The sequence below is a fragment of the Saccostrea cucullata genome, unplaced genomic scaffold (genome assembly GCF_032062105.1).
Source record: "Saccostrea cucullata isolate Sc308-1 unplaced genomic scaffold, CSIRO_AGI_Scuc_v1 ctg6978, whole genome shotgun sequence".
Taxonomy (NCBI): Eukaryota; Metazoa; Mollusca; class Bivalvia; order Ostreida; family Ostreidae; genus Saccostrea; species Saccostrea cuccullata.
In genome coordinates, this window is record NW_026929874.1 from 47,437 (window position 1) to 73,595 (window position 26,159).

The following is a 26,159-nucleotide window of genomic DNA, read 5'->3' on the forward strand; positions in this document are numbered from 1 at the left end:
TCATTCATTTGATATAAGAAATAAATATGACTGTTCTAACAAATTGACTTCAATTTGTAAATTATTAGCTCTTCTAAGCTGAAAGCTCAAGTGAGCTTTTCTGATCACCTATTGTCCATCATCTGTCTCTCTATAAACTTTTCACATTTTCAATTTCTTCTCAAGAACCACTTGGCCAATTTTAACCAAACTTGATACGAAGCATTCTTGGATGAAGAAGAGTTTTCATTGTTAAAATAAAATAAATGGCCAAATCCCTGTCTAAGAGGAGATAATCAAGAAAAGACAAAATAGGATGGGGTCATTAAAAATCCTTCTCCTCAAGAACCACTGGGCCAGAAAAGCTGAAACTTATGTGGAAGCATCCTGGGGTATATAGATTCTAAATTGTTCAAATCATGACACCCAGGGTATAGGTTTGGGTCACAATAGGGAACCAAAGTTAAATATTGAAATATATAGGAAAATGTTTTAAAAATCCTTCTCCTCAAGAGCTGAAACTTTTGTGGAAGCAAGCTTGGGTAGTGTAGTAAGTTATTCAAATCATGACCCCCGGAGGAAGAGTAGGACCACAATAGGGAGCCAAAGTTTAACATTGAATGTATATAGGAAAAATCTGCTCAAGAGCCACTGGGCCAGAAAAGCTGAAACATCTGTCGAAGCAACCTAGGGAGTTTAGATTCCAAATTGTTCAAATCATGACCCCCGGGGGATAGACAGGGCTACAATATGGAATCCAAGATTTAAACTGAAACATTTAATAAAATCTTTCCAAGAACCACTGTGTCAGAAAAGCTGGAACCATACGCAGATCTAGGTGGGAGATTTTGCAGTTATAAAATATACATGTACATACTTAACCAAGTAAAAGTGACCTTGGACCCCCACACCCTAAAAACGCGGATCTTTGTGTAATAGTTATGAAAAGAACCACTGGGCAAGGAAAGGTAGGGTATGAAACTGTATTCATGTCCCTTTAATTTTGATATCTCTTTGTGGTTCTTGACCTCGGTGGTTATCCTGCGTCATTCACGACAACAAGGACTTGATTTCAATTCTACTAAGATCGCTAAAATACGGCTGATCTCTTTATGTTAAAGTTAGTAAAGTCCGTGTTTTCGTGAATGTTACAGGATTACCTCCGAGTCGAGAAATGTTGTTTGAAAGATAAAAGCCGAGGCGTTAGCCGAGGCTTTTATAATTCAAACAACATTTCATGACCTCGGTGGTTATCCTGCGTCATTCACGACAACAAGGACTTGATTTCAATTCTACTAAGATCGCTAAAATACGGCTGATCGTTTCCTCTGTAAAGAAACGAATTGGGTCACCATGTCTCGATACGCTGTTCCATTTAACACCAGGGGGAACATTTGTTTGCTTACCTGTGTATGGAATGCAGACGATTTGAGCTTTCTTTGCATTAAAAATAGCCTTTTTAAATTACAAATTTGTTCGTAATATGTATTAATTTAATGAATATACAATAACAAAATTATGTTCCTGATTTACTGCTTTATTTGGACTAAAATCACGTTTAAATGTGTAAGGAGGTCCGTGGAATAGCCCCGCTTAGCAATAACCAAAGTCTCTGTGGAGACTGTAGCTCTACTGGTTTGTACGTCATGTTCTTATAATAAAAGAAGAGAAAAGTAGCAGCTGGGACGTAAAAAACCTTAGAAAAGCAATAAATAGAATAATGACCCTTGGTTAAGTTACTTTTTGTGGTAAGATTGCAATAAGACTACAAGTGTAGGAGTCGCTTTTAATAAAATTTTACAGAATTTTCAATTTTAGTTAAAATGTAGGAGGAGTAGCTTTTTGAATGCTTTTTACAGAAATTTCTATTTTTAGTAACCACGGCAACACCGTTCATCGACATCAAAAACCGATGTACAGAATTATGTATCTGAGTGTAGTCTACTTGTGTGCCAAGATATATTGAAATCAGACCAAAACTGTAAGAGGAGTAGCATTTTAAAAGTATTTTACAGAAATTTTTACTTTTAGTAACCACAACAACAACGTTCATCTAAATCAAAACCGATATACAGAATTATGTATCTTAGTGTAGTCTACTTGTGTGCCAATTTATGTTGAAATCAGACCAAAACTGTAGGAGGAGTAGCATTTGAAAAGTATTTCACAGAAATTTCTATTTTTAGTAACCACAGCAGCACCGTTCATAGAAATCTAAAACCGATATACAGAATTATGCATCTTAGTGTAGTCTACTTGTGTACCAACTCATTTGGAAATCAGACTAAAACTGTACGAGGAGTAGCATTTTAAAATGATATCACAGAAATTTCTATTTTTAGTAACCACGGCAACACCGTTCATCAAAATCAAAAACTGATACATAGAATTATGTATCTGAGTGTAGTCTACTTGTGTGCCAAATTATATTGAAATCAGACCAAAACTGTAGGAGGAGTAGCACTTTAAAAGGATTTCACAGAAATTTCTATTTTTAGTAACCACGGCAACACTGTTCATCGAAATCAAAAATTGATATACAGAATTATGTATCTAAGTGTAGTCTACTTGTGTGCCAAGTTATATGGAAATCAGACCAAAACTGTAGGAGGAGTAGCATTTGAAAAGGATTTCACATAAATTTCTATTTTTAGTAACCACGGCAACACCGTTCATCGAAATCCAAAAACCGATATACAGAAATATGTATCTTATTGAGTGCCAAGTTATGTTGAGATCAGGCCAAAACTGTAGGAATTCATCGAAATCTAAAACCGATACACTGAATTATGTATCTAAGTGTAGTCTAATTGTGTGCCAAGTTATATATGAAATCAGACCAAAGCTGTAGGAGGAGTAGCATTTTGAAAAATTGTTTACAGACAGACAGACGGACAGATAGACAGACGGACGGACACCGGACGCACAACTATCGGATAAGCTCTTCTGGTCTCTGACCAGTATAGCTAAAAGCCGACATTCATCAGCAACTTTATGCAATTTACAGTATTTATGCTGCAAAAGATGACACATCGATGTGGTCTAAACAAGTATTTCATTCTGCAGCCAAACATGCATTTGAATTGTTCAGGTTTGATACGTGTTTCTGATCTGATATTTTTTGATGATGTTCATGATATATTGGAGAATAATGTCCGCGGCATTTCTTTGATCTCGGCAATAATCGTGGTAGAATAAAGAATAACTTCAGTTTAATAAATTGAAATCAGTTACTAGTATAATATGAACATTCAAATCTTCATAACATTACGTCAAACATAAACGCTACATGACACACTACTTCGCAATCATGAAATCACCTCAATCCCCAACCCCATGGACAAGCTTCCCCCATTGAGGACGTTAAAGCAACACTTAAGCGAAGAGAAAATTTGGACTATGTATATTGATCTAAATGATTTTTTCCAAAGGAATCTCTGGTCCCAAAATCCTTTATGAGTTGGATCCATCTCGCTGCAAACTACTTTCTCTAGCATATATAGGAGCCGCCAAAATATGGCTGAAATATTGGCGACTCAGCGTTAAACAGATCTTTCTCGAGGTGCAGCAATCAACGAAAAATAAAATCGCATCGATTCAATTGATATTGTAGAAAATTCTACTATGGTTATTGATCAAAGAAATGCCGCGGACATTATTCTCCTATAAATCATGAACATCAACAAAAAATTATCAGATTGGAAAGACCTATCAAACCTGTGCAGTTGAAAAATATATTTGACTTAGATTGAAATACTTATTAGAAGACCACATCGATGTGTTGTCTTTCGCAGTCTAAACACGTGTAAATTTCATAAAGAAGCTGATCAATGTCGGTTTTGTTTTGTTTTTTTAGCGAAGCGGAGCTGTTCCACGGACCTCCCTACGCCATTTTTAAACTCGGCGAGTTTAGTGATAAAGCGGTAAAATAGAAAATTGATTTTGTTATTGTACATTCATAAGAACTAATCAATATATGTTATAAACAGATTTTTTATTAATAAAAGATTAATTTAAATGTGGCGAATGCTCTTGAAAATCGTTTGCATTCCATGCACAGATAAACAAACAAATTTACACTCTGGTACTAAATGGAACAGCGTAATCGCGAAAAGGTGACCTTATGAGAAACGATCAGTCGTATTTTAGAACCGAGAGCAGAATACAAATAGCGTCCTTATTGTCATGAATGATGCAGAATAATTAACCTCCTCGTTATTGAAATGTTGTTTGAAATGCAAAAGCCCCGACTAACGCCTCGGCTTTTATTTTCAAACAACATTTCTCGACCTCGGAGGTTATTCTGCAACATTCACGAAAGCGGACTTTATTTCTTAATTAATAGAACAGAAATTTTAAGGTTTTTTACGATTTCCTCTCTCTTTAGTGCTTTTTTTTAAATCAAGAATGGAGATGTATTAAGGATATATACATGTAATTGAAGGGAAATACAGAAGCCTATTTAAACTAGAGGGTACTGTAAGAACCAAGGTTACTAAATGATACCCCGCCTCCCATACCATTATATTGGCAGAGTCCGTTTTGTATTAAGTGTCAGATAAAGAACTGTAATCCCCCACTTTCGGTGTCTTTGTGGGTGAGGTGTGAATTTTTATTGCATATTGTAGCACATATGAACGCCCTATCATGTGTCATTCAGAACTTATCACCGATTTTTTTTAAATTAGGTCAATCATGAAGGACAAGGGGTCAGAAATCATATCATGCTCGGAAATATCTTGTCACAGGTAATGCACATGTCAAATATGAAAGCCACATCTCTTCTCAATAAAAGTTATAAGGAAAGATTAACATTTTGTGAAAAGTATTTCAAACTTCAAGGTCAAGGTCAGAGGATCAAGGTATATTTAGGAATTAAAGGTCTTGTCACAGGTTTAATATGAAAGCCCTATGTTTACTAATTCATGAACAAGATCAATGCTTTTTAAAAGTAGATCAAACTTCAAGGTCACGAGGTCAAAAATCATTGTGTATTTAGAAAGGTGTTGTGACAGGTAATACACATTTTTAATATAAAGCCCTATCTCTTCTCATTCAAAAGTTATGGCCAATAATGTTTTTTTAAAGTAGGTCAAACTTCAAGGTCAAGGGGCCAAAAATCATAGTGTGTTTAGAAAGGTCTTGTCACAAGTAATATACAAGTGTAATATGAAAGCCCCATCTCTTCTCATTCAAAAGATATGACCAAGGTTCAAGTTTTTGTGACGGTTGACAGAACTCCAGACTAATAAACGGACAGACAAATAAGTAACTTTAAAGGTACTTGGACACAGATTTGAAGTTGATATTTTCTGTAGAATAGCACGTCTTATATACCGGTATTTTAATAGCATTTCACACAAAAATATATTAAAAATTTTATTTCATCTTAAAGTTATTGAAACTTCAAATTTTTAGATTGGTTTGATTGATACATCCTTGCACTCTCAAAAATTTTACTTTTATTCTTAATACTTTGGAAAATTGGCAATCTTGTAGTGTATTAATAAAAAATATTAAAACTTTAATCCAAAAAATAATTCTATTCATAGTAGAAATGTTAGAAAGCAAAACCCCTTCACAAGTATCGTCATTCCACACTAAGTGTTGAGTACATAGTTTAGCAAATTGATCACACCCGTGATCGAAACGTACACAGTTTTTGTAAACAGAACACAAGCTCTGTTTTGTTAATGTTTACGATTCACCGGGAGCGCTCAATTCTTAAAGTCTGCTCAACACAACTGCACGGACTGACACTATACTATGTGTATGTTTTGCTTTCGAACATTTCTACTCTGAATTTTCTGAATTACAGTTTTTACATTTTTCATTTATACACAAAAAGATTGCCACTTTTCATACAGGCACGTAGCAACGGGGGGGGGGGGGGGAGGGGCTATTGGAAATGTTCATTGAAAGGCTGGTTGCCCCCCCCCCCCCTCCACTGTATACCACTGGAAATTGTCTCAGGGAAATGTAGTGTTGAATACCAAAAAGTGGTACCGAAAGAAGTTGGCATTGAAAAAAAGTTTGTAAAAAATAGAATAGTCCTTAAAAGGACGAAAAGAAGATGGGTGAACAAGGCGGATGAAGTGTCTATATTACGACAAACGTAAAGTGAAAATGGAATCTCAGTTATATCGAATACTATAATTCGAGTTCGAATTCCATGAATACCATCTGGTGTAATAATAACAAGATGTTTTTGTGAAATACTGATGTCCCCGTAGGGCAACATAGCAAAGATTAAACTTTTTTAACATGCAAATTTAATGTATTGGTAACAAAAATAGGGTATTCTCACTGGAAATACAATTGTGAAATATGAAAGTAGGCCAAGGTTACCGTTTTTCATAAGTACGGAAATCTTCAAGGTCAAGGTCATTGGTATCCAATGAAAGATCTTGCCACAAAATACACATGTTGTGTATGGAAGCCCTAGCCCTAACCGTTTAGAAGTTATGATCAAGGTTAAGATATTTTGAAAGCAGGTCAAACTCCAAGATCAAGGTCAAAGGTCTTATTATCAAATGAAAGGTCTTGTGACAAGGATCAAATATGTAAAGTAAGAAAGCACTAGCTCTAACCTTTAAAACTAATGGTCAGGGTTTGCTTTTTAAAAGGAGGTCAAACTCCAAGGTCAAAGGGTCAAAGCTCTTGGTATCCAATGAAGGGTCTTCTCACAAGAATTACATAAGTGAAGTATGAGATCACTAACCCTTACTGTTTAAAAGTTATGGCAAAGGTTAAAGTTTTTCTATAAATACAATAATCTACAAGGTCAAGGTCAAAAGGTCAAAGTAATTGGTTTCCAATGAAAGGTCTTGCCACATAGAATACATATATAAAGAATGGAAGCCCTAGCCCTTACCGTTCAAAATTTATGGCCAAGGTTAAAGTTTTTAAAAAGTAGGTCAAACTCCAAGGTCAAAGGGTCAAAGTTCTTGATATCCAGTGAAAGGCCTTGTCATAAGAAATAAATATGTGAAGTATGAAAGCCCTAGCCTTAACCCTTCAAAAGTTATGGTCAAGGTTTGATTTTTAAAGTAGGTCAAACTCCTAGGTCAAGGTCAAAGGGTCAAAGTTCTTGGTATCCAATGAAGGGTCTTTTCACAAGAATTACATATGTGAAGTATGAAAGCCCTATTCCTTACCGTTTAAAAGTTATGGGCAAGGTTCAAGTTTTTTCACAAGTGCGGAAATATCTAAGGTCAAGGTCAGAAGGTCAAGGTTGTTGGTATCCAATGAAAGGTTTTTAACATGCAATACATATGTTAAGTATACTTTGACCTGGAGTTTAACCTACTTTTAAATTTTTTTAACATTTGCCATAACCTCTGAACGGTTACGGCTGGGCTTCCATACTTTATATATGTATTTTATGTGCAGAAGGATAAAACGTACGCTCAACTAGGACCTCGGGTCCCCCGCAAATAGTTCGTCATTTGCGTAGTAATAACACATTTTAGGAACTCTTCAAGCATTAAAGGCACAAAAGTAAATTCATCCATATCGATACGGAGACCTCAGGTGATAAAACGTACGCTGAACTAGAGCCTTCAGGTCCCTGCTTTGTCAGTTCACGACTATAGGGCCTGTTTACTCCGCTACAAAATGTAGTGCGTTGCATACGTGAAATGAAAATAGAATAAATCGTAATACTGTGAAGCCTTTACAGTGTAAAACAAACAACTTTTTAAAAGGAATAACCATCTGATGGGTATTAGAAAAGATAGAGGGGGTGGAGGGAGGGTGCTGAGTAACATTAACTGCAATTTTATACGATATATGATATATAAGCCTTTAACATTTATGGATTACGTTAGGTGACCTGTGGTCTCCCCTATGATTTTATTCCATGTAAGGTTATAGTATCTATATAACACAGTGCCTAACCTCTGATCTCCTTACTGATAGTATGCGACTCAGAGTAAACGACGTCAAGTCTCTGCATTCGCAGATCTCTAACAAGTAGGGGGAGGAGGAAGATGTTTTCAACTTTCAGCCACATAACTAACAATAACTAGTTATTGGACATTTACCAAAACACAGTGACGACTCTAACCTTTCAAAAATGTTTCCTCCTGTGTACTATCGTTGATCCAGCTTCTCCAATGTTCCAGTGTTCTGTTATAAATCTCATTGTTATGTGGAGGGTACTGTCCATTAGGGAAGTAATCGTGATTTCCGTAAGTGGCATAAACGTCCATTGTAGGAAACGTTTGCTGTAAATTGTTTGTCAGATTTGTAAGCATTTCAATATTATTGTCGATGCTTAGATGTTCATCACCGGTATGAAGAATGCTATCACTGTAAAGCAAAATAAAGGTATATAAGCACTCCAAAAAGTAAAACCTGAACATTCAAATTTCCACTCCTCAAATCAGACCGCTTCCAGTTAGAAATCATAGTACATTAGCTAGAAGTAAGATGCCAAAAGACTAATCTGAATGACCTGGCAGTGACATTATTTTTGGTGAGTTGAAGTTTTGCATGTAATCTTGGACTGCAAACATTTTATCACGAGAGTAACAAATGAAACATGAAGATCTCGAACTGTAATCAAGTTCACAAGTCCACTGAAACAGTAAAAATGGAGAGCTTTAGCAAAGGCCTCTAAAAATACATAAGGTTTTAGATCAGGTGCCAGAAAGGAGTAAGCATCCAGGTCATACATGTACCAGCGGTGTGCTCCTAGTCCTGATCAGACAAGCAGAAAAATACACAGACTATTCAAACACGGTCAAAGTATTTAAATGCAAAATTAAAAGCAACAGAAAGGAAACTTTATAATGTAGAAGTTTATGAATAATTTGAAAAAAAATTCTTCACGATGAAGTTAAGAAAGTTACCCAGTCCAAAGCATAAAATCAACTGTCTTATCTATTGTAGCATTCTTCATGGCCTTTATTGTGACGTCAATAAGTGAAAACGGGGAGTCGCACCAGTAGTCCCCATAAACACCGTGGGTATTTACCACGCCATTACAGGAAAGATCCCTACTTGTGTACGTGTTGTCCCAGTGAAAGTCCGTCACATGTAAAAACCAGCCTAAAATATGTCGAACAATTAAAAAGAAAACTAGGAGAACATACTGGTATATTTGATTATGATTAGTGTTTTATAGCCCATGACTATGTATCTATTATAATATATTATATAAGGCATATTAAAATATTTTACCTTCTGAAACACCTATGGAAGTCCTAGTTATAGTTAAAACTATGAATAAGTACACATGTGGAAACACCATCGTCGATAATCTCAAAGTGTTCTGTTTTACGTAGAGCTTTATAGTCCCTTATCAGCAAGGTTATCTAGAATTGCACTGCAAGAGCAAAAGGTTGTTGTTGATGTTATTTACCAGAGTGATAAAATATGATATTGAAAGATTATCCATTCAAAAATCGACTGATCTAAGTCGATAAAAAAATGGAAAGCAACTGTTCCTTCGCCATGCGCTCGGCACTTTGAAGTGAAAGTTGTGGGTCCTTCGGATGAGACCTTAAAAACCGAGGCCCCTTGTCAGCGGCAGGCGTTTGCACGATAAAGATCCCTTACTGCTCAATGGCCCTGAGTGCCGAGTAAAGGTCAAAATTTGAAGCCCTTCACCGGCATACGGTGACGTCTCCATATGAGTGAAAAATTCTCGAGAGGGATACAATCAATCAATCATTACATTAAAGAATACGATGGAGCAGAAACCGAAGAGATACATTTTATTACTGTCGATTGCGTGGCTCAGTATGCTTATGCTCGTTTGCTCTCAAGCCTAGAATTCATTCCTAAATATAAGCGAGGAATTAATTATCGCGTAATTTCGCTAGGAGCAACACCCGCGAAAAAAATTCACATGGTTTTAATTTTATGGAACTGAAATCCATGTAAATATCTTGTTCAACCGGCCACTTGCGGTTTATTGTACTCGCGATTTAGCAGCAAAAAGCCATTTCGCGATATTAAGTAGTCGCGTAAAATAGGATCGAATCTACAATAAGGAATTGATCCATACATAATAGGTTCTAATCCTACTGCGAGATGTGTAGGCTAATCCTTCGCTTGTGACCGAGATCTCGTGTCGTAGTATGCTGGCACGAAAAAAGGTCCCTCACTGCTCGAAAGCTGTACGTGCCCAGCTAGTTCGTGTTTATATTCGAAGCATGGTGGCGTCTCAAATTAAAATGAGTGAAACATTCTTGAAAGAACGTCAAACAAAGAAACAAAAAAAAAATAACTCATGAATTTTAAAGAAAATCTTAGAAAAACCAGCGAGAATCTATGAGTTAATCTGACTTTAAGTGTTTATTATTTACTTCCGCATTCAAGTACCTTTTAAATTTAAAGTGTCATCATAATGACCCAATAAGGCTCTTTAAAAAATGCAACAGTCCACTTGATCTTTAGGATGTATAAATTATATTCTTGCGGATCTATAGTGAGTAAAATTAATGTATTCATTGTCAAACGGAGTACATCAAATCGCCATCTAGAAGAGTTAACAGAGATCTATAGACATAATAAGCCTTCCCAACATGGAAATAATCCGAAAGGCTGTGAAATTTAGGATGATGAGGAGATGAATTAAAAATATACGCCTGTAAACGAAGGGGGTGGTAGGTAAGTCACAATCCCCAACACAACTATTACAGCAGAAAATCAATGAATGACATCGCTAACGCTTTGCTAAGTTAATTTCTTCGTGTTTTCAATTTTTCATTACAATTCCAACCACTGTAAATTTATATATATAATTTATATTCTTTTCAGTTTTAAAGTCTCATTTACTATGGCTTATATTGTGCAGATTTATTTGCTGTGTTAATTCAACCATTGCGCCCTTCTTTTAAATGTAAAGCACGTCAATAAAAGCTAGCTCGTTCAATATAATCTGAAGTTTAAAGGGTGCAAAGGCTGTTATATATTTTGATATTCCATGGCCATTTTTCTACAGATCGAAGATGTTTATATGGAGACCATTTTAAGGTTGACAATCGATAGGAGGGGAGTGACTGAATTTTGGATAATCGAAGTTAATGGTGTCTGAGTGGTGATGATAGTCCAGAATTGAGTTTCTCCAGCTGTTTACAGTCAGTCGCCATATTTATGAAGGTATGCAAAGTTTTTTTTTTCACAATAATTTTGAAGATTTGGGGTGGTTTTTATAACTATGCATAAGAATGAATGGGAAAGAAAGATAACTGCTGAGAATGATACTGGATTTTTACTGGAAGTACTGTGCAATTTGTACCACAAGTTGTTCCACATGAAAAACACATTATCTTTATCTGTCACATTGAGATTAATAACTGTACCGCCTCTGTCTGCAAATGAACTTTGTTTTGAAGTAAAGGTCAATTTTGAATGATGTGTACATTCTCTGTAATATGAATTTAAAATAATGTACTTTAGATACAAATACTGTGACACAATATATTATATAATTTTATTGAATTCTAAAATCAAGATATATATTAAGATATCATTAAGATTTTTTTTATTACTATTTAATGAAGTTATACCAATGAAACTATTTAATGTAACATATAAATTATGTATATGTGAATAATATAAATGTAGTTTAATGAAGTGACTTTTCAGAAAAACATTTTCCGTCATTGAATATCGATCTCAATATTGAATTTGCTCATTGTCATGATCGTGAAATAACGGAAAATTCGTCAATTCAAATGTATAAATAATGGACTAACAATAGGTATGAAAACGTCAGTCAGCATTTGGTATATCATAAGTTGTATTTGTGACTTTGTCATTGAATCATTTTGTGACTTTAGTACTATGAGTTGAATATAAATTCATATTATTGAAATTTATGAAATTATGATTTAGAATAAAACTATTCTGAGGAGAATTTTCACAGCATAATTTTTTGGATATCAATAAAAAAAATGTGGTACTAAGTTGTGGAGCTTGAGCTACATTGTATAGCAATAAAAATCCTGATACTAGTAATTACATTACTTAAATTCCTTTGAGACTAATTTAACAAGCTAATCACTACCATTCACAATCAGTGATAAATAAAGGTGTTTGAATCATATTTCTGATATAACTATTGACTAAAACCCCAGTCACATTTCCAAAAACGGCCAACGGCCGACGGGTTTTGAAGCAAAAATGTGTTTTCTTCTTTTGACAGCATCAGATTTTGCATAAATTCTGCATCGATTTTAACCTCAAAAATAGTCTGCTAATAACGGACCAAATTTGTGTTCCATCGGTCCAAGTTATAATTTTTTATGCGTTGGTGACCTAGTCTCCAAAAACCACATAGATATTGATCAATCAGTTCGACCATCTTCTTGGGTCAAGTTTAGAGTACTTGTGTGTGCAATCAGAATCTTTTTTAACAAAATAATTTTGCAAATGACAATGACCAGGTAAGTAAATTTACGAGTTCCATTTTTATTGAAGACGCAGTTGTCAATGATATCAAAAAGCCTGGATTTTAAAGGTACTTGGACACAGATTTGAAGTTAATATTTTCTCTATAATATCACGAATTATATAATTTAATAGCATTTCACACAAAAATTAATTAAAAATCTTATTTCATTTTAAAGTTATCAAAACTTTGATTGACATATCCTTGCACTTTCACAAATTTTAACTTTATTCTTAATCCTTAGGAAAAGTTGCAATCTTGTTGTATTAATGAGAAATATTAAAACTTTAATCAAGAAAAATAATTTCATTCAGAGTAGAGGTGTTAGAAAGCAAAACTCCTGCAAAAGCATCGTCATTCCGAGCTAAGTGTTGTGTACAGAGTTTAGCAAATCGATCACACTCGTGTTATGTACACATTGTTTTGTAAACAGGACACGATCTCTTATTTTTGATGTTTACGATTCACAGGCTGCGTTCAATCGTCAAAGTCTGCTCACCACAACTGCACGGACTGACAATATATTGTGTGTTTGTTTTGCTTTCGAACATGTCTACTCTGAATTTTCTGAATTATAATATTAATATTTTTCATTTATACACAACAAGATTGCCACTTTTCCTAAATATTAAGAATAAAATTAAAATTTGTGAAAGTGCAAGGATGTGTCAATCTAACCCGCCAAAAATTTGAAGTTTTAATAATTTTTAAATAAAATAAGATTTTTAATTAATTTTTGTGTGAAATGCTATTAAGATATATCAGTCGTAATATTATACAGAAAATATTAACTTCAAATCTGTGTCCAAGTACCTTTAATTTATCGTGGGAAATGGTTGTGTATAAAGTTGATTTAAAGTTAATTTATTTCTTTAATTATTTTTTTTTGTTTGGCTGCCTTAATGCTGTTAATTTTAACAGGTAATCAGATAATAACCCCATTCTCTCAGAGCTAAAAAAAGTTCTTATTGTAAATTCAGAAGAAAAGGTTGAGAGAGCAGTAGAATTAATCCCTTGGGATTAATTATCTAGCCTGCTGCAGAAAATTTAGAGGCTTATCTTTATCTGTCACATGAAGATTAATGAATACCTTTGTCTGCCACTGATGTTTGTTTTGAAGTTAAGGTCAACCCTGGGCATCTTCGCTAGATATGTAAAGTTAGCTACTGGTAACTGGCTACTAGTAGCTGGCTTCGACAAGTGGGTAAAGTTAACAACTAGTAGCTGGCTACGAGAAGTAAGTAAAGTTAGCTACTAGTAACTGGCTACGATAAGTAAGTAAATTTGGCTACTAGTAACTGGCTACTAGTAGCTAGCTACGATAAGTAAGTAAAGTTAGCTACTAGTAACTGGCTACTAGTAAATGACTTGAACCTTTTAGTACCTTTTGTGTAAAACTTGGGATACAAATGTTGATATTGTTGAAGAAGATGGATTTTACATCGCTGATATCCGCCAGTATATAAGGGTCTGTGGTAGTTGGGGCGCTAAGTAAGGAACACACCCTTTTCTCCATGGTCAAGTTTTCGTTCATACGATATCACTTTGCATTCCTTTGTTAACAAACATTGAGCAGCACATTCAATCTGTAGAATATTTTATTTCGATGATTATATATCAAAAAAGGAATCTCGGGAAGTGGGAGAATTAGGGAATAACTATCTTCTAATTTGGTATTTTCGACCGTTAATGCTGATTTAACGGTCGCAAACCGAATTTTACTGGCGACACGTAAGCGGAGCCGGTAAAAACGAATGTTTGCGACCGTGAAATCAGCATAAATGGTCACAGATACCAAATTAGAAGATCAGTTAGTTCCACTCTTATGTATTCCATGCATTTTGTTTGTTGTTTACGTCTTATTTTGTTGAGTTTCGTTACATGAAATACGTCACAGAGCATTGTTTTTGCGTCGCTCTGTTATGACGTCACAATGAAATGCTTTCGCTTACGTTAATGCTCGTTTTACTGCTTCAACATTAATGCATAAGGCAATCAAAAGTTGTTTTACAGAACAATTGCATAAGAATTACAAATCAATGCAAATATCAAATTGAACTTTGACAGACAGATCCTGGTTCTCCAATATCCTGCCTGGACTAAGAAAACAGTACGACATTTAACTCCGGACACGACATTGTCCAAACGTTTACTATCGTTTCTAATTGTGATATCTAATATAATTTTATATCAGTATGCAGTATCAAATGGCGTCATGTTGAAGTCACAAACATGTAAATGTTTTAAGATATGAATGTGCAAATGTCATAATCATTAGTAGAATCATTGGGTTTTTCTGTCCCACCAGCTATCCCACCTTTCTCCCATGGGAGAATAAATGTCAAGTGCCAGGATATTTTCTCCTACCAAGATTTTTCCCCCACAATTTATTCAATTGGGATACATCCCACAATATTGACGATGAAACATTTACTCCAATGTATTGTTAAACGTAGAATATACCCCATACCGGTATATCATGATTTATGGAATATATTCCATGTTTCACAATGTATGGGAGCACATGTTTAATTGTAAATATTCGTGGGATTTATCCCATTTGAACATATTCATGGCAGAAAATATCCCATCTGACATATTTTATCATATGGAAGAATGGTAAGATAGGCGGTTGGACTAAAAATTTTCCAATTCTTCCATGGTATTTTTAATTTTAGGACTTCATATCGTTAGAAGAGATGTTTGTGAGTTCAACACAAGACCCTCGGATAACTGCTGAGAAATCCCACCAAGTGATAAAAAAATATATTGGATGTCACAAATTAGAAATGGTAGTAAAAAGTCTGAACGATGTCCTGTTCGGAGTTAAATGTTGTACTGTTGTAAGTATTATTCCAGTTCAGGCATTGGAATACTTTTTTAAGCTAGGTCCTTTTCATTTTCTATTCTCAATGTATGCTAGTATACTTGCCGTTGATTTTGAAATGGTGTTTGTCCTGATGACTAGATGGTTTAATATACTTTTTCCACACACTCTGTTTAGTAAGTATAGCTGTTGAAAGTTTGTTGCACTGAAAACTAATCCAGGTATTAGAGAGAAGATTTGTAAGGTCCAACATATATACATGATGAGTGTTCGAGAGATAATAAGAAAAGGATTTAAACTTTCCCCCAGGCAAAGGTAATGTTTCACGCTGTCTTGTATTGATTACAAAGAAAAACGCCTCCCATTTTAACTTGATCACTTTCATTTGATCAGTAGCTTCGCATAATTTTTAAGTACAGAATAGACATCTAAAATCTATGCAGACGTTTAACATTTTAATATCCAATTCTTACTTAATGCTTGTTTAAAAACATTTTATATCATGCATATCTTAACGATTGTTTGTTAAGCTGAAAGAATTCTTAAATTGTTAAATAAAATTAAGTTAAACTGCTACATTCTATATAGAGTCTTAACAACTGCTTGTTAAGAATACCAAAAGAATTTTAAAGGATTTATTCTTAAAATCCATTTGTCAGAAATACAAAAGGAAGACAAAAAGTATAAAGTCTTCACAAGCGTTTATTAAGAATACCAAAATAATTCCAAGATATATTCTTAAAAAATGATAGTTAGAAATGGAAAGGACTTCAAAGTAGAGTCTTAACAACTGCTTGTTAAGAATATTGGTAGAAATGCAAAGGAAGTCAAAGGGAATAAAGTCTTAAAATTACTGCTTGTTAAGAATATAATTAGTCTCGTTTACCCCAGACTCTCGCTCTCGAGACTTTGCCCGAGCGAGAGTCTGGTCTGATTCTTATTTAATTTTTGTAACCAGTAGAGGTCGCTAAACCGGCTAACAAGATGGAGACTCCCATGAAAATACATGTGAGAATTTACTTTTTAAACAAAGACATGTGCGTTTTTTGTTCCTTGTAAAGCAGACAGAGGTATTTTATTATAAAACCAGATAAAAGTAAAGGCGCACTCTCTGACTTTTTAAAGAATACAGATCTTAGCATTCGAAAAGAATGTATCAGCCAATGAAAATCCATACCGATTTCTCGGTAAGCCTCGATTTGATATTACAAAAATTAAATAGGAATCAGACCAGACTCTCGCTCGGGCAAAGTCTCGAGAGCGAGAGTCTGGGGAAAACGAGACTAAGAATATAATGTACAAGGAATTTCAAAAGATTTATTCTAAACAACTGGTTGTTAGAAATGCATAGGGAGACAATAGAATAAAGTGTTAACAACTGCTTGGTAAAAATACCAAAAGAATTTCATGAGATATATTCGTAACAAATGGTTTTATAAATGCAAAGGAAGACTATTAGAACAAAGTCTTAACAAATGCTTGATAAGAATGCTAGATGTAAATCCATGGAGTCCTTTCAAAATGTTCTAGAAAACTAGAATAAAAATTTCATGATCAAACTTCCACGACCCGGCTTAGTTTTCAACGGACTAAGATCTAAATTCAACACCTTTGGTCTCAGTATTCAACGTTAAAAAATGACCCCCGGGTCAATTTTCAACCCGAGTCAAATAACGTTACACCTGTCGGCAGGGGATGTTCACTCCTCCATGGCACCTGATCCCACTTCTGATGTTTTGGAGGTCCGTGTTTGCTCTGCTCTTGTTTTGTATTGTTTTTGTATTGTATGGACTTTGATATTGAATACTGTTCGTAGCATGCTCTACGTATGAGCGATTTCTAAAATGAGGTAAGTTATCGATAAACAAGTTGATGAAACAAGAATATCAGACGTCTCGTTTAAATTCATCATTTCATAAGTTCTATGGTCGATACAATGACCTTGTCAGCAAATACAATTTATCATTGAGTCAAATGCTGACTGACGTTTTTCATACTAATTGTTAGTCCATTATTTATACACTGAATTGACGACGGAATCATGACAAGGAGTGACCGTTGTGACTGGTCGGTAGGGGATGCACACTCCTCAATGGCACCTGATCCCACCTCTGATTTTTTGGTGGTCCGTGTTTGCTCTGCTACTGTTTGGTATTGTTCTATGGACTTTTGAACTGATTACTGCTCGTTATCTCTATATTTTTCATTCAGTTGCATTCATGATTTAAAAAGCCTATGGTTTGCAATTTCCATAACCACAGATCTGAGCCTATATTCTGATATCCAATTCTCAACATTTAGATATATCGACGACGCATTGTCAATTAACAATGGTAATTTCCGTTCCTAAGTCGATACGATATATCCTGATGAGATTGAGATAAAAGATACCACAGAGTTTCATACTTGGACATTTTACTTGAAAAAGACGTTAATGGTAATCTAACAACCAAGCTATATGATAAACGTGATGACTCACTTTCCTATCGTCAACTTCCATTACTTATGCAGTAATATAACTTCAACAACACGGAGTATATATATCTTAGTTGATTCGATACGCAAGAGCATGCTCAACGTATGAACAATTTCTAAAACGAGGTAAATTATTGACAAGCAAGTTGATTAAACAAGAGTAACAGCCGTCTCGTTTAAAGTCATCATTTTGTGAGTTCTATGGTCGATATAATGACCTTGTCAGCAAATACAATTTATCATTGAATACAAATATTGATTGACGTTTTTCATATTAATTGTTAGTCTATTATTTATACACTGAATTGACGACAGATTTTTCCGTTATTTCCTGATCATGACAAGGAACACAAGGCGGATGTGACCGGTCAGCAGGGGATGCTCACTCCTCCATGGCACATGATCCCACCTCTGATGTTTCGGAGGCCCGTGTTTGCTCTGCTCCTATTTTGTATTGTTTTATGGACTTTGAGATTGAATACTGTTCGTTATCTCCATATCCTTCTTAAAGGTAGACTACAAATGCTTCTTAACAATAAATATTTTAAAAAGGACTAAAATAATTATGATAACAAAGAAACAGAATGAGTATTGTTACATGAACGCTTTCCAAGCGGTTAATACGCCCGATTAGAAATGGTGACCAGATAAATGTTTGCGAATGTCAGTGGTTATCACGATGAAATTTTACTGTTATAAAAGATTTTTCTAGTTTCTAAAATTAAGCTAATGTTTTAGTATTAATATTTAGTTTCATATTCTGATCTTTTCTTCTGCTTATGAACCTTATTCTTCTATGGACAATATACCGGGATTTGTAGTTTGAAATAAGTTGTGTACATTTGTATTCCCAGTAGATATTTGGGAAAGTCTTCTATTCCAGCCACTGTCATGCGTGTACCGATTCTCAAAAGCCGAGGTATAAACCGAAATCTGTCCCACGATTGTTTCAGGTTGATAAATGAATTGTTCTCTTAAGTCTTTAAGCAATGCTACACAATCTTGGACATTGAACTTGCGTCATATACCGGTTTATTCTGCTGTTCAGTTATAATTTGCCACATTAAACATGAACATGTATTCCATTAATAAAAAAATCGATCCTGTTTTTTTTTGTCAATGCAGTCATGCAGTATGAATTGTACATATATCTACTTCAAAGAAAACGACTAGTTCAAATAACTGAATCTGGCCCATGTGTATTTGTAGCTCTACACACTACAATTTTTTGTTGAGAAATTAAAGAAAAAGATATCATCTTCTCGGAAACTAAATTTCTGGATGTTATAAAGAGTCAAGGCCATTGGAGAGAATTACGAGGTATGTTAAGGACATAATCAACACACCTTACCTACTGATAATTCTTCAAGTTATTCTTAATTTAAGATTATAGTGTCATTAGATGTTCATAGCGAAAAAGTCAATATGCATCACCAGGGATTTTGAAAAGATATGATCATGAGTTGAGGAAAATTTTTGTTAAATTTAAATAAAAATATGCAAAAGTTATAGAATATATGTTCCACGTGTTTGGTTTTTCAAAACTTGTTGTAGAAGAAGTGTACAACAGCATAGATAAAGATGTTAAAAAGTAGCCCACAATTCGTTTAAGCATCGGAACTCTTCAATTCCAGCAAAAAATACAATAAATATTACATGGCGTTCGGGAGAAGTGTTAAGCGTCGAGACTGTCAAGCCTCTGAAAAGAAACCAGAACTCTAGAACAAGATTAATTGATGCAAAACATGAAAACGATCACAAAACGCGTATCATTTCAGTATTTTATAGAATTTTTGCAAATATATTTTCCAAGGAATAAAAAAATCAAATTATTAAAAAGCAAAAATTACATTACCAAGCATGGTACACTTAATTTAAAAGCTGTTCCTGTTTTATTAACGCATGGAAAGTGCCATTTTTGCAACTGTAATTATTCATGTATTCAAAACGAAATTAACTACCTTTAAAAACGTTAAAAACTAATATATATTACGTAATTACATTACAGAAACTTGCTACGTTTTCCTTTTATAGCTTTTGCACACCCACCTTGGGGAGCAGTTCATACATTTACTTTTTATAAGAAAATAAATTAATGAATATCTGCTGAAAAGTGAAAATTAAATTGAAACGTAGAAAAGCCATAAGGAGAAGGTTAAAGAGAATTTTTAAAAGGTTTCATTCAATAAAGAATTATCTCATCGAGACAATGAAAAAAATGCCTCAATTTCCCATGTGCACATTCTAAAACAACTGAATAACGGAGCGTGGAAGAAAGAAAAAAAAATATATTCGTTTTAGATTCAAACATTTGACATCAAAGTAAACACGTTTTTTTCAACGTCAACGCCTCTGTCATTATGCTTGGCTTTGTCAATTTTAATTTAATAATCCAAGATGTTAATAAGGACCTTAATTCACTTATTTTAAAAGAATCCTTAAAACGGAACCCTTATCTTTCAACTAGCGTCATGATTTTATAAATATTAGTGTATGAATTCTGTGGAAGATTGGCGATGGAAAAAAAGTAGACCTTGACACTTTCTCAGAATTGATTAATGTATCGCGGGTGTATTTTAAAATCTCTTATAAAGCAATTAAGGGTAATATGATAATCCTTCTACAAGTAAGTTTAGTAAGTAAGTTAAGTAAGTTTAATAATTCATCTATGTGAAAAAATAAGACAATTACAAAATCACTATGTAAATATTTGTCCCAGCTGAAAAAAGCAGGTAAAAACATTATCTTTGTAAGGTTAGATATTAATTTGTATTTCAGCATGTTTAGAGAAACTGAGATTTAATTCTACAAGTAATAATCCAACTTATACCCATGTACCCCCTTACTAAGGAAGAGATTTTTTTTCAAAATAGTATGTCAGTTTTGAAAAATTTTTATACTCCCAACAACTAAAATAAATTTGAATTAAAGTCAATTATCCATCGCTATCAGATTCCGATATATCTTTGAAACAAAGAACAAACAAAAATTCATAGCGGGTTCAGGTAAGTGTTCCACAAATCCTCTTTTTTCTTTTCACTAAAACATTAACATCAGTGAAAGGGAACCTTCAGTGCAACAATATATTCGAGAAATTCCAAATAACTTTTGGAAAATCTGAAATCACAAAATTGTTTGAGACACCTCCAAAAATTAAATCATTTATGTTATATTTTATGCATACGTATTGTACATGTACTCTGATATTTTCACTGCATGTAAATTTCTAGTCAGTCTCTAGGGGATCACACCTGTACCTTTAACCTATGTACATGTTTTAGCCTGTATTGTTTAATATTAATTGACCCCCCTTAATGGTTTGTTTAATGAAATGTAATAATCGAAAAAAAACTGCATATCTATGTTTGGTAATTTTTGATGCACTAACAGACTAATAATTGGCAAAGGTGGCATAAATACTGCATATTTACAGTACTTTTCTTTATAAACAAAAGCATGAACACAATTTTTATTACTAGTTGTGTAGCTTTGTTCTTCATAAGCATCCCATTACCACAAGAAATTATATTTAGCCTACTTACATGTTCATTTACGCCAATCCAAGGCTAAACTATATTTTCATTAACCGCATTGCATCTGCGCCAAGTTTACGGTCACTGGTGAAACAACATTATGGAGTTATATGATCACTTTTATCGGATTTTCAATTCTTCTGTGCTTGTGTTGTTTTCTTGTATGGGTAAGCGGTTATTTGCTGATTGACAAATTTCAGATTTCTAACTAGAATTATTGTATCTAACTTCAAACACGGTCTTGTATTTTGCTCTCTAAACGCATACAGGGTGATCCAAAATATGTGTCTCTTACACTCGTTTTCTATCACTCTACCTCTCTCTGTGTATACAAGTACAGCGTAATGTTGTTTGACATATTCTTAATTTGAAAATATTCTTTGTTTTTTGTGTTCTGACCACTTGTAATATTGTTGCTTATATATTTTATTAGATCAAGTATTGTTTTCAATGTTTGAGGCGGTATTGTAAATAAACTAAGTCGGAGTAACCCGCATGTGAAGCGGTGATGATGCTGGTAAAACCATGTGCCGCAACTCATTAATGTCAAAACCTTTTACGTATCAACTGCGCTTCTAAAGAGCATACATAGATCACTCTTAATACCTCTGCAAAAATGCTTCTCGATCAAAGGGTTTTTATTCAAGATACGGGATATAGATATTATACTTACAGAAAACTTTACATGATTGAATTTTACAGTAAATAGCGTCACTTATTACCGTATTATAAGTGGCATCAGATAAAATAAACCATGAAGATAATAAAAAAAAATGATAACAAAGAATTGAAAAATTGGGGTATGAAATTTCACTCAAAGCTAATGACTACACCAGATTATTGTTTATGTATTTAATAATCATTCTGAAAAATCTGTATCATAGTCATCTCCCTCGGGAAATGATGCATTAAGGTCAAGATCTAGTAAATGACCTTAGACTAATTTTTTGCTGCCTAAGTTTTCTAGTTGGTGGTCTTACAAATAAGGACTGAAGATTGTTTAATTTGACATTCTTAACAGTGGGATGAAAGAAACGGGAAATTTTAAACTGATGATAGCGACTTTTCTAAATATAGACTTCGGTTCGCGGACAAAAGAAAAAGGGAAACTAAAATGAAATCAAATTCAAATATAAATTCAGATATAAACTTCAAAGTAAAAAACAGTTGGAATGTAAGGAAAAGTTGACCTTTTTGTTTTGTACGACCTTGAAATGACAAATGCAGAACAGATATAAATAAATAATTTGCAAAAACAATAGTGGTTGTGTAAATTATAAATTTTTAAATTATTTATTGGAAGAAAAGAGCAACCTGAAAAGGTGGCATGGTCTTTTCTTATAAACATATATTTTTTAACATTTTCCATTTTTTCTTTTCATAATAAAAAATCAAAAAGTTTTCATCATCTTAAATTCATTTTTTTTATTTGATTATTGTGTCTAATAGAAAAATTAACTACAATATCATTTTTATAACATTTAGATGTGGTCACGGCCCTTGAATTCAACGTGACGGTACCATTCGGAGCAGAACTCCACCCGGGAGACCGATTCACGGCGTCCTGTAACATCTGGGGATATCCCCCCATTGACGTCGTCACAGATCTGACGGTGCACTGGAAATTCCAGGATAGCTATATTTGTGTTTTTGGAGATAAAATGGAAGATGTTTCTGAAAAATATCAATGTTCCTCAGTAACGGAATATGACCAAGAAAGCTTTATTTTATCAATCTCAGGTAAATGTTCGATTATTTACTGTAGATTGTTGTGTGCGCAGTTTTCTTGTGGCCCTTTATTTGAACAAATTGATCAATGTTCCTCACTAACAAAAAGTGGCCCTTTATTTGAACAAATTTGAATCGCCTTCTCCCAAGGATACTCCGTGCAAAATTTTGACCAACTAGACATCTAGAACTGAGAAAATTTATTTTTAATTTCATAAAAGTCAACTACAAGTTTAAGCATTTTTTATTTTTATATTAATTTTTCTATTTATATTGTAAGAACAGAACAGTATATTAACTTTTTTATTAATACGTTTTATAAAATGTCTAACATTCACAAACGTTTTTAATAGCAATAAATGTTGATTAATTTAATTTTGATATTGAAAATAAAGTATAATTTTAATCATTATGAAAATATTCTACCCGCTTGACAAGTACTTTCAGTACTTTGATTTCTACCATTAGCGGTGTCTTCAGAAGACAACGGTAATTACACCTGTGAAGTCAAGGAAAAGAAGAAAACATCACCGATGCAATCCCTAGTAGAGCTTATAGTTGTTGGTAAGTTCTGTGATGATTGCATGATTAATTGTATATTGTTTATCGCCCCTCTCGAGAATTTTTCACTCATATGGAGACGCCACCACCTGCCGGTGGAGAGCTACAAATTTTGTCCTATTCTCCACACTTAGGGCCTTTGAACAAGGAGGATTTTTTTCTTGTCAGCACCCACTGCTACACGGGAGCTCAGTTTATACCGTCTCATCCGAAGGACCGGTCTCCACGTCCCACAGTGGGATTCGAACCCTCGACGTAAGGATCGACTTATACTTCGCGACTCTATAGCAGACGCTCTAACCACTGTGCCACGCGGGTGACTTTTGTGATGAAGGTATGAGCCAAACTTAAATTCCAAAGGCACAATTCGCAGCATATCGTGAAAGATAAACAAGCTTAATTGGATAGCATATCAAAGACTATCTGTTGAGCACATAAATATTATTATGATTTCACTGCATCTTTACCCAATATTTCTAATATTTATACTTCTTTGATCATAATGATGTCCATAAAAAGAAGCCAGATGGTCGTGATTTTTTAAAATAAATTCTTTTTCTTGAAACATGCTTCTGCCAGTGAACAGAAATGACAGCTAGATTGTCAAAGATTGAGATTTCCACACATAGATATTTAGGCCATTTCAAGTTTTCTTTTGATGTTGAGCGTCGGATAATTGCTTTGAAATTATAAAATTAAAATGAAACACAATTTTAAAATGATAAATTTGAACAAATCTTTGAAACGCAATATTCTCTTTTGGCTTTTGGGATCAGCAACTCTCTCCTTTTTTATGGCGTTCCAAACATAATTTGCTTTAATAAACTAGTAGTTAAACTTAGTTACAATGTTAAAAGAATTTTTCAATGATGATGATCAGAAAATCTAGTATGATGCTTTAATTGTTGCTTTATTTCCTTACGGTTTATGTGTTTTTTTTTCCGGATAGAAAGATAGGATTTCTAATTTAGGGTGGACGCTTAACAAAGAAAAAACAATGCATGGGCTTTTGATGTTTATGTATGATTTTGGAGTGAGTACAAGGTTTTAGTGTGTTTAGTTTCAAAGAGGATTGGAGAGTAGAATAAACTGAAAATTATTATTAATAATTGATTTTTTGGGCACTTGCAAATCCAATACTTGAGAGGGAGAGAGAGAGAGAGGTCTCATTATATCCATGGTACGTTGATATCTTTCAATTTCCTTTCAGAACCTACTACAGTGTTACAAATCACGGGTAAGTGCACTCAGTTGAAATCATTTCTTTAAATCATTAAAATGAACTTACAATTCGTGAAGTTGAAAATTGAACCACCCAATATGATCTCGATATTTAATTTTTACATACTAGTATTTTATTTGACAAAAGATCTGAAAAGGAAATATAAAATAATGATTTTTTGAATCGAATTCTTGTTTTCTATGCAGTACAAAATTAAGAAAAGATTTTTTTAAAACAATAATATCTTGTGTGGCACATTAATTTCTAAACTTCTTGTCTCTCATACTAATGTTCTAAGCTTTTGTTTGTTACTTTATCAATTTACAAGCTAATTAAAGTTTTGCTAATTTTATTTATAACAGAAAATCCAGAAACCACCGCCACCACAACCATGGCTGGTAAAAATGGATGTCCTTCAAGTCACTTTCAAGACCTCTCATTGCCTCTGTGCATCCAAATATTGACATTTTTCATCCTACATGGCTATACATGTAGTTAAAACAGGTGTCTACAAAATTTTTACAGCTTAAGTAATGTTACATCTATAAAATAATACTGTGTAATCAGTAATTTTCGTGGGGGTTTAATTTTCTTGGTTTTCAAGGTATGATGAGACCCACGAAATGCAATTTTTCACATATATTACTACTGAACAACCACGGAATCAAATCCCCATGAACCAAAATATTTTTCTCAAACCTCGAGAATTTGACCCCTCGAAAATATGTGATTTTACAATAGTTCTATAAAAGCGGAATGAAATTTGCTGTCATGTTTAACACCTTGTGATCTCCCTTTTCAAAAGTCGAATTTGTTTTTTATGAGATTTGTGCAGATTTGCAATTGCTGGATGTGAATTTTCAAAAGAAGTGCGTTGTGGTTAACAAGAAGTTTTTATTTCAATTTTATGTCCAACCTATCTTATTCAAGCCAATTAGATCCAAAAAAAAGAAGTATTTTTTTAAAAATTTTCCGTTGATGTATTATGTTGTAGGAAGATATCCAGATCTCTTTCATCAACAAGGACATGTTTTAAAGGAATTTATAAAAATATACTCGTTTTCATTGCGTTTTTAACGTAAATTATATGATTTGAAATATTGGCCAGGAAAATGCCAATTTTGATGAAGAAGAATGTGTATGTACATGCAGTTTGTTTATTAAAAAGTAAAAGCGTTTTCTCGTTTTGACATCTTTTAAAATATGTATGAATTTGCACAACACTATCAAAACAGATTTCTGAAGCTTATAGCTAATGACATCTTTTAATTTATTATAAATCCGATTTCAAAATTGCGATATACAGGTTAATTTTTCAGGTAATGACTAGATGCTATGGCGTAAAAGAAGTCGAACATGAGTTATCGTTCATATATCGAGTTATCGTTCATAAGATGCGTAATACGTCATCACTAGAGACCTATTCAC

General features: G+C 33.8%; 2 protein-coding genes across 2 annotated transcripts; one reads left to right on the plus strand and one right to left on the minus strand.

Moving 5' to 3' along the window:
• Window positions 1-8,042: 8,042 nt before the first annotated feature.
• Window positions 8,043-9,235, minus strand: LOC134282346 (acid sphingomyelinase-like phosphodiesterase 3b). The gene is made up of 3 exons (XM_062764749.1): window positions 9,166-9,235; window positions 8,835-9,033; window positions 8,043-8,292 (listed from the first exon to the last, which is right to left on the minus strand). Exons 1-3 carry the CDS (start codon window positions 9,233-9,235, stop codon window positions 8,043-8,045), a joined length of 519 nt encoding a protein of 172 aa, XP_062620733.1.
• Window positions 9,236-21,317: 12,082 nt separating this feature from the next.
• Window positions 21,318-25,660, plus strand: LOC134282348 (uncharacterized). Its single transcript, XM_062764752.1, has 5 exons — window positions 21,318-21,387; window positions 22,706-22,960; window positions 23,417-23,512; window positions 24,720-24,746; window positions 25,094-25,660. The coding sequence occupies exons 1-5, from the start codon at window positions 21,321-21,323 to the stop codon at window positions 25,228-25,230; spliced, it is 582 nt and encodes a 193-aa protein (XP_062620736.1). The 5' UTR covers window positions 21,318-21,320; the 3' UTR covers window positions 25,231-25,660.
• The last annotated feature ends 499 nt before the right edge of the window (window positions 25,661-26,159 follow it).

Coding starts and splice junctions, on each gene's coding strand:
- LOC134282346 (XM_062764749.1), bottom strand. CDS start 9,235: ATGGTGTTTCCACATGTGTACTTATTCATAGTTTTAACTATAACTAGG. Junction 9,034..9,165: donor TTCCATAGGTGTTTCAGAAG/GTAAAATATTTT, acceptor GACATATTTTAG/GCTGGTTTTTACATGTGACG. Junction 8,293..8,834: donor GATTTTATGCTTTGGACTGG/GTAACTTTCTTA, acceptor TTTGCTTTACAG/TGATAGCATTCTTCATACCG.
- LOC134282348 (XM_062764752.1), top strand. CDS start 21,321: ATGGAGTTATATGATCACTTTTATCGGATTTTCAATTCTTCTGTGCTT. Junction 21,388..22,705: donor TGTGTTGTTTTCTTGTATGG/GTAAGCGGTTAT, acceptor TATAACATTTAG/ATGTGGTCACGGCCCTTGAA. Junction 23,513..24,719: donor AGTAGAGCTTATAGTTGTTG/GTAAGTTCTGTG, acceptor ATTTCCTTTCAG/AACCTACTACAGTGTTACAA.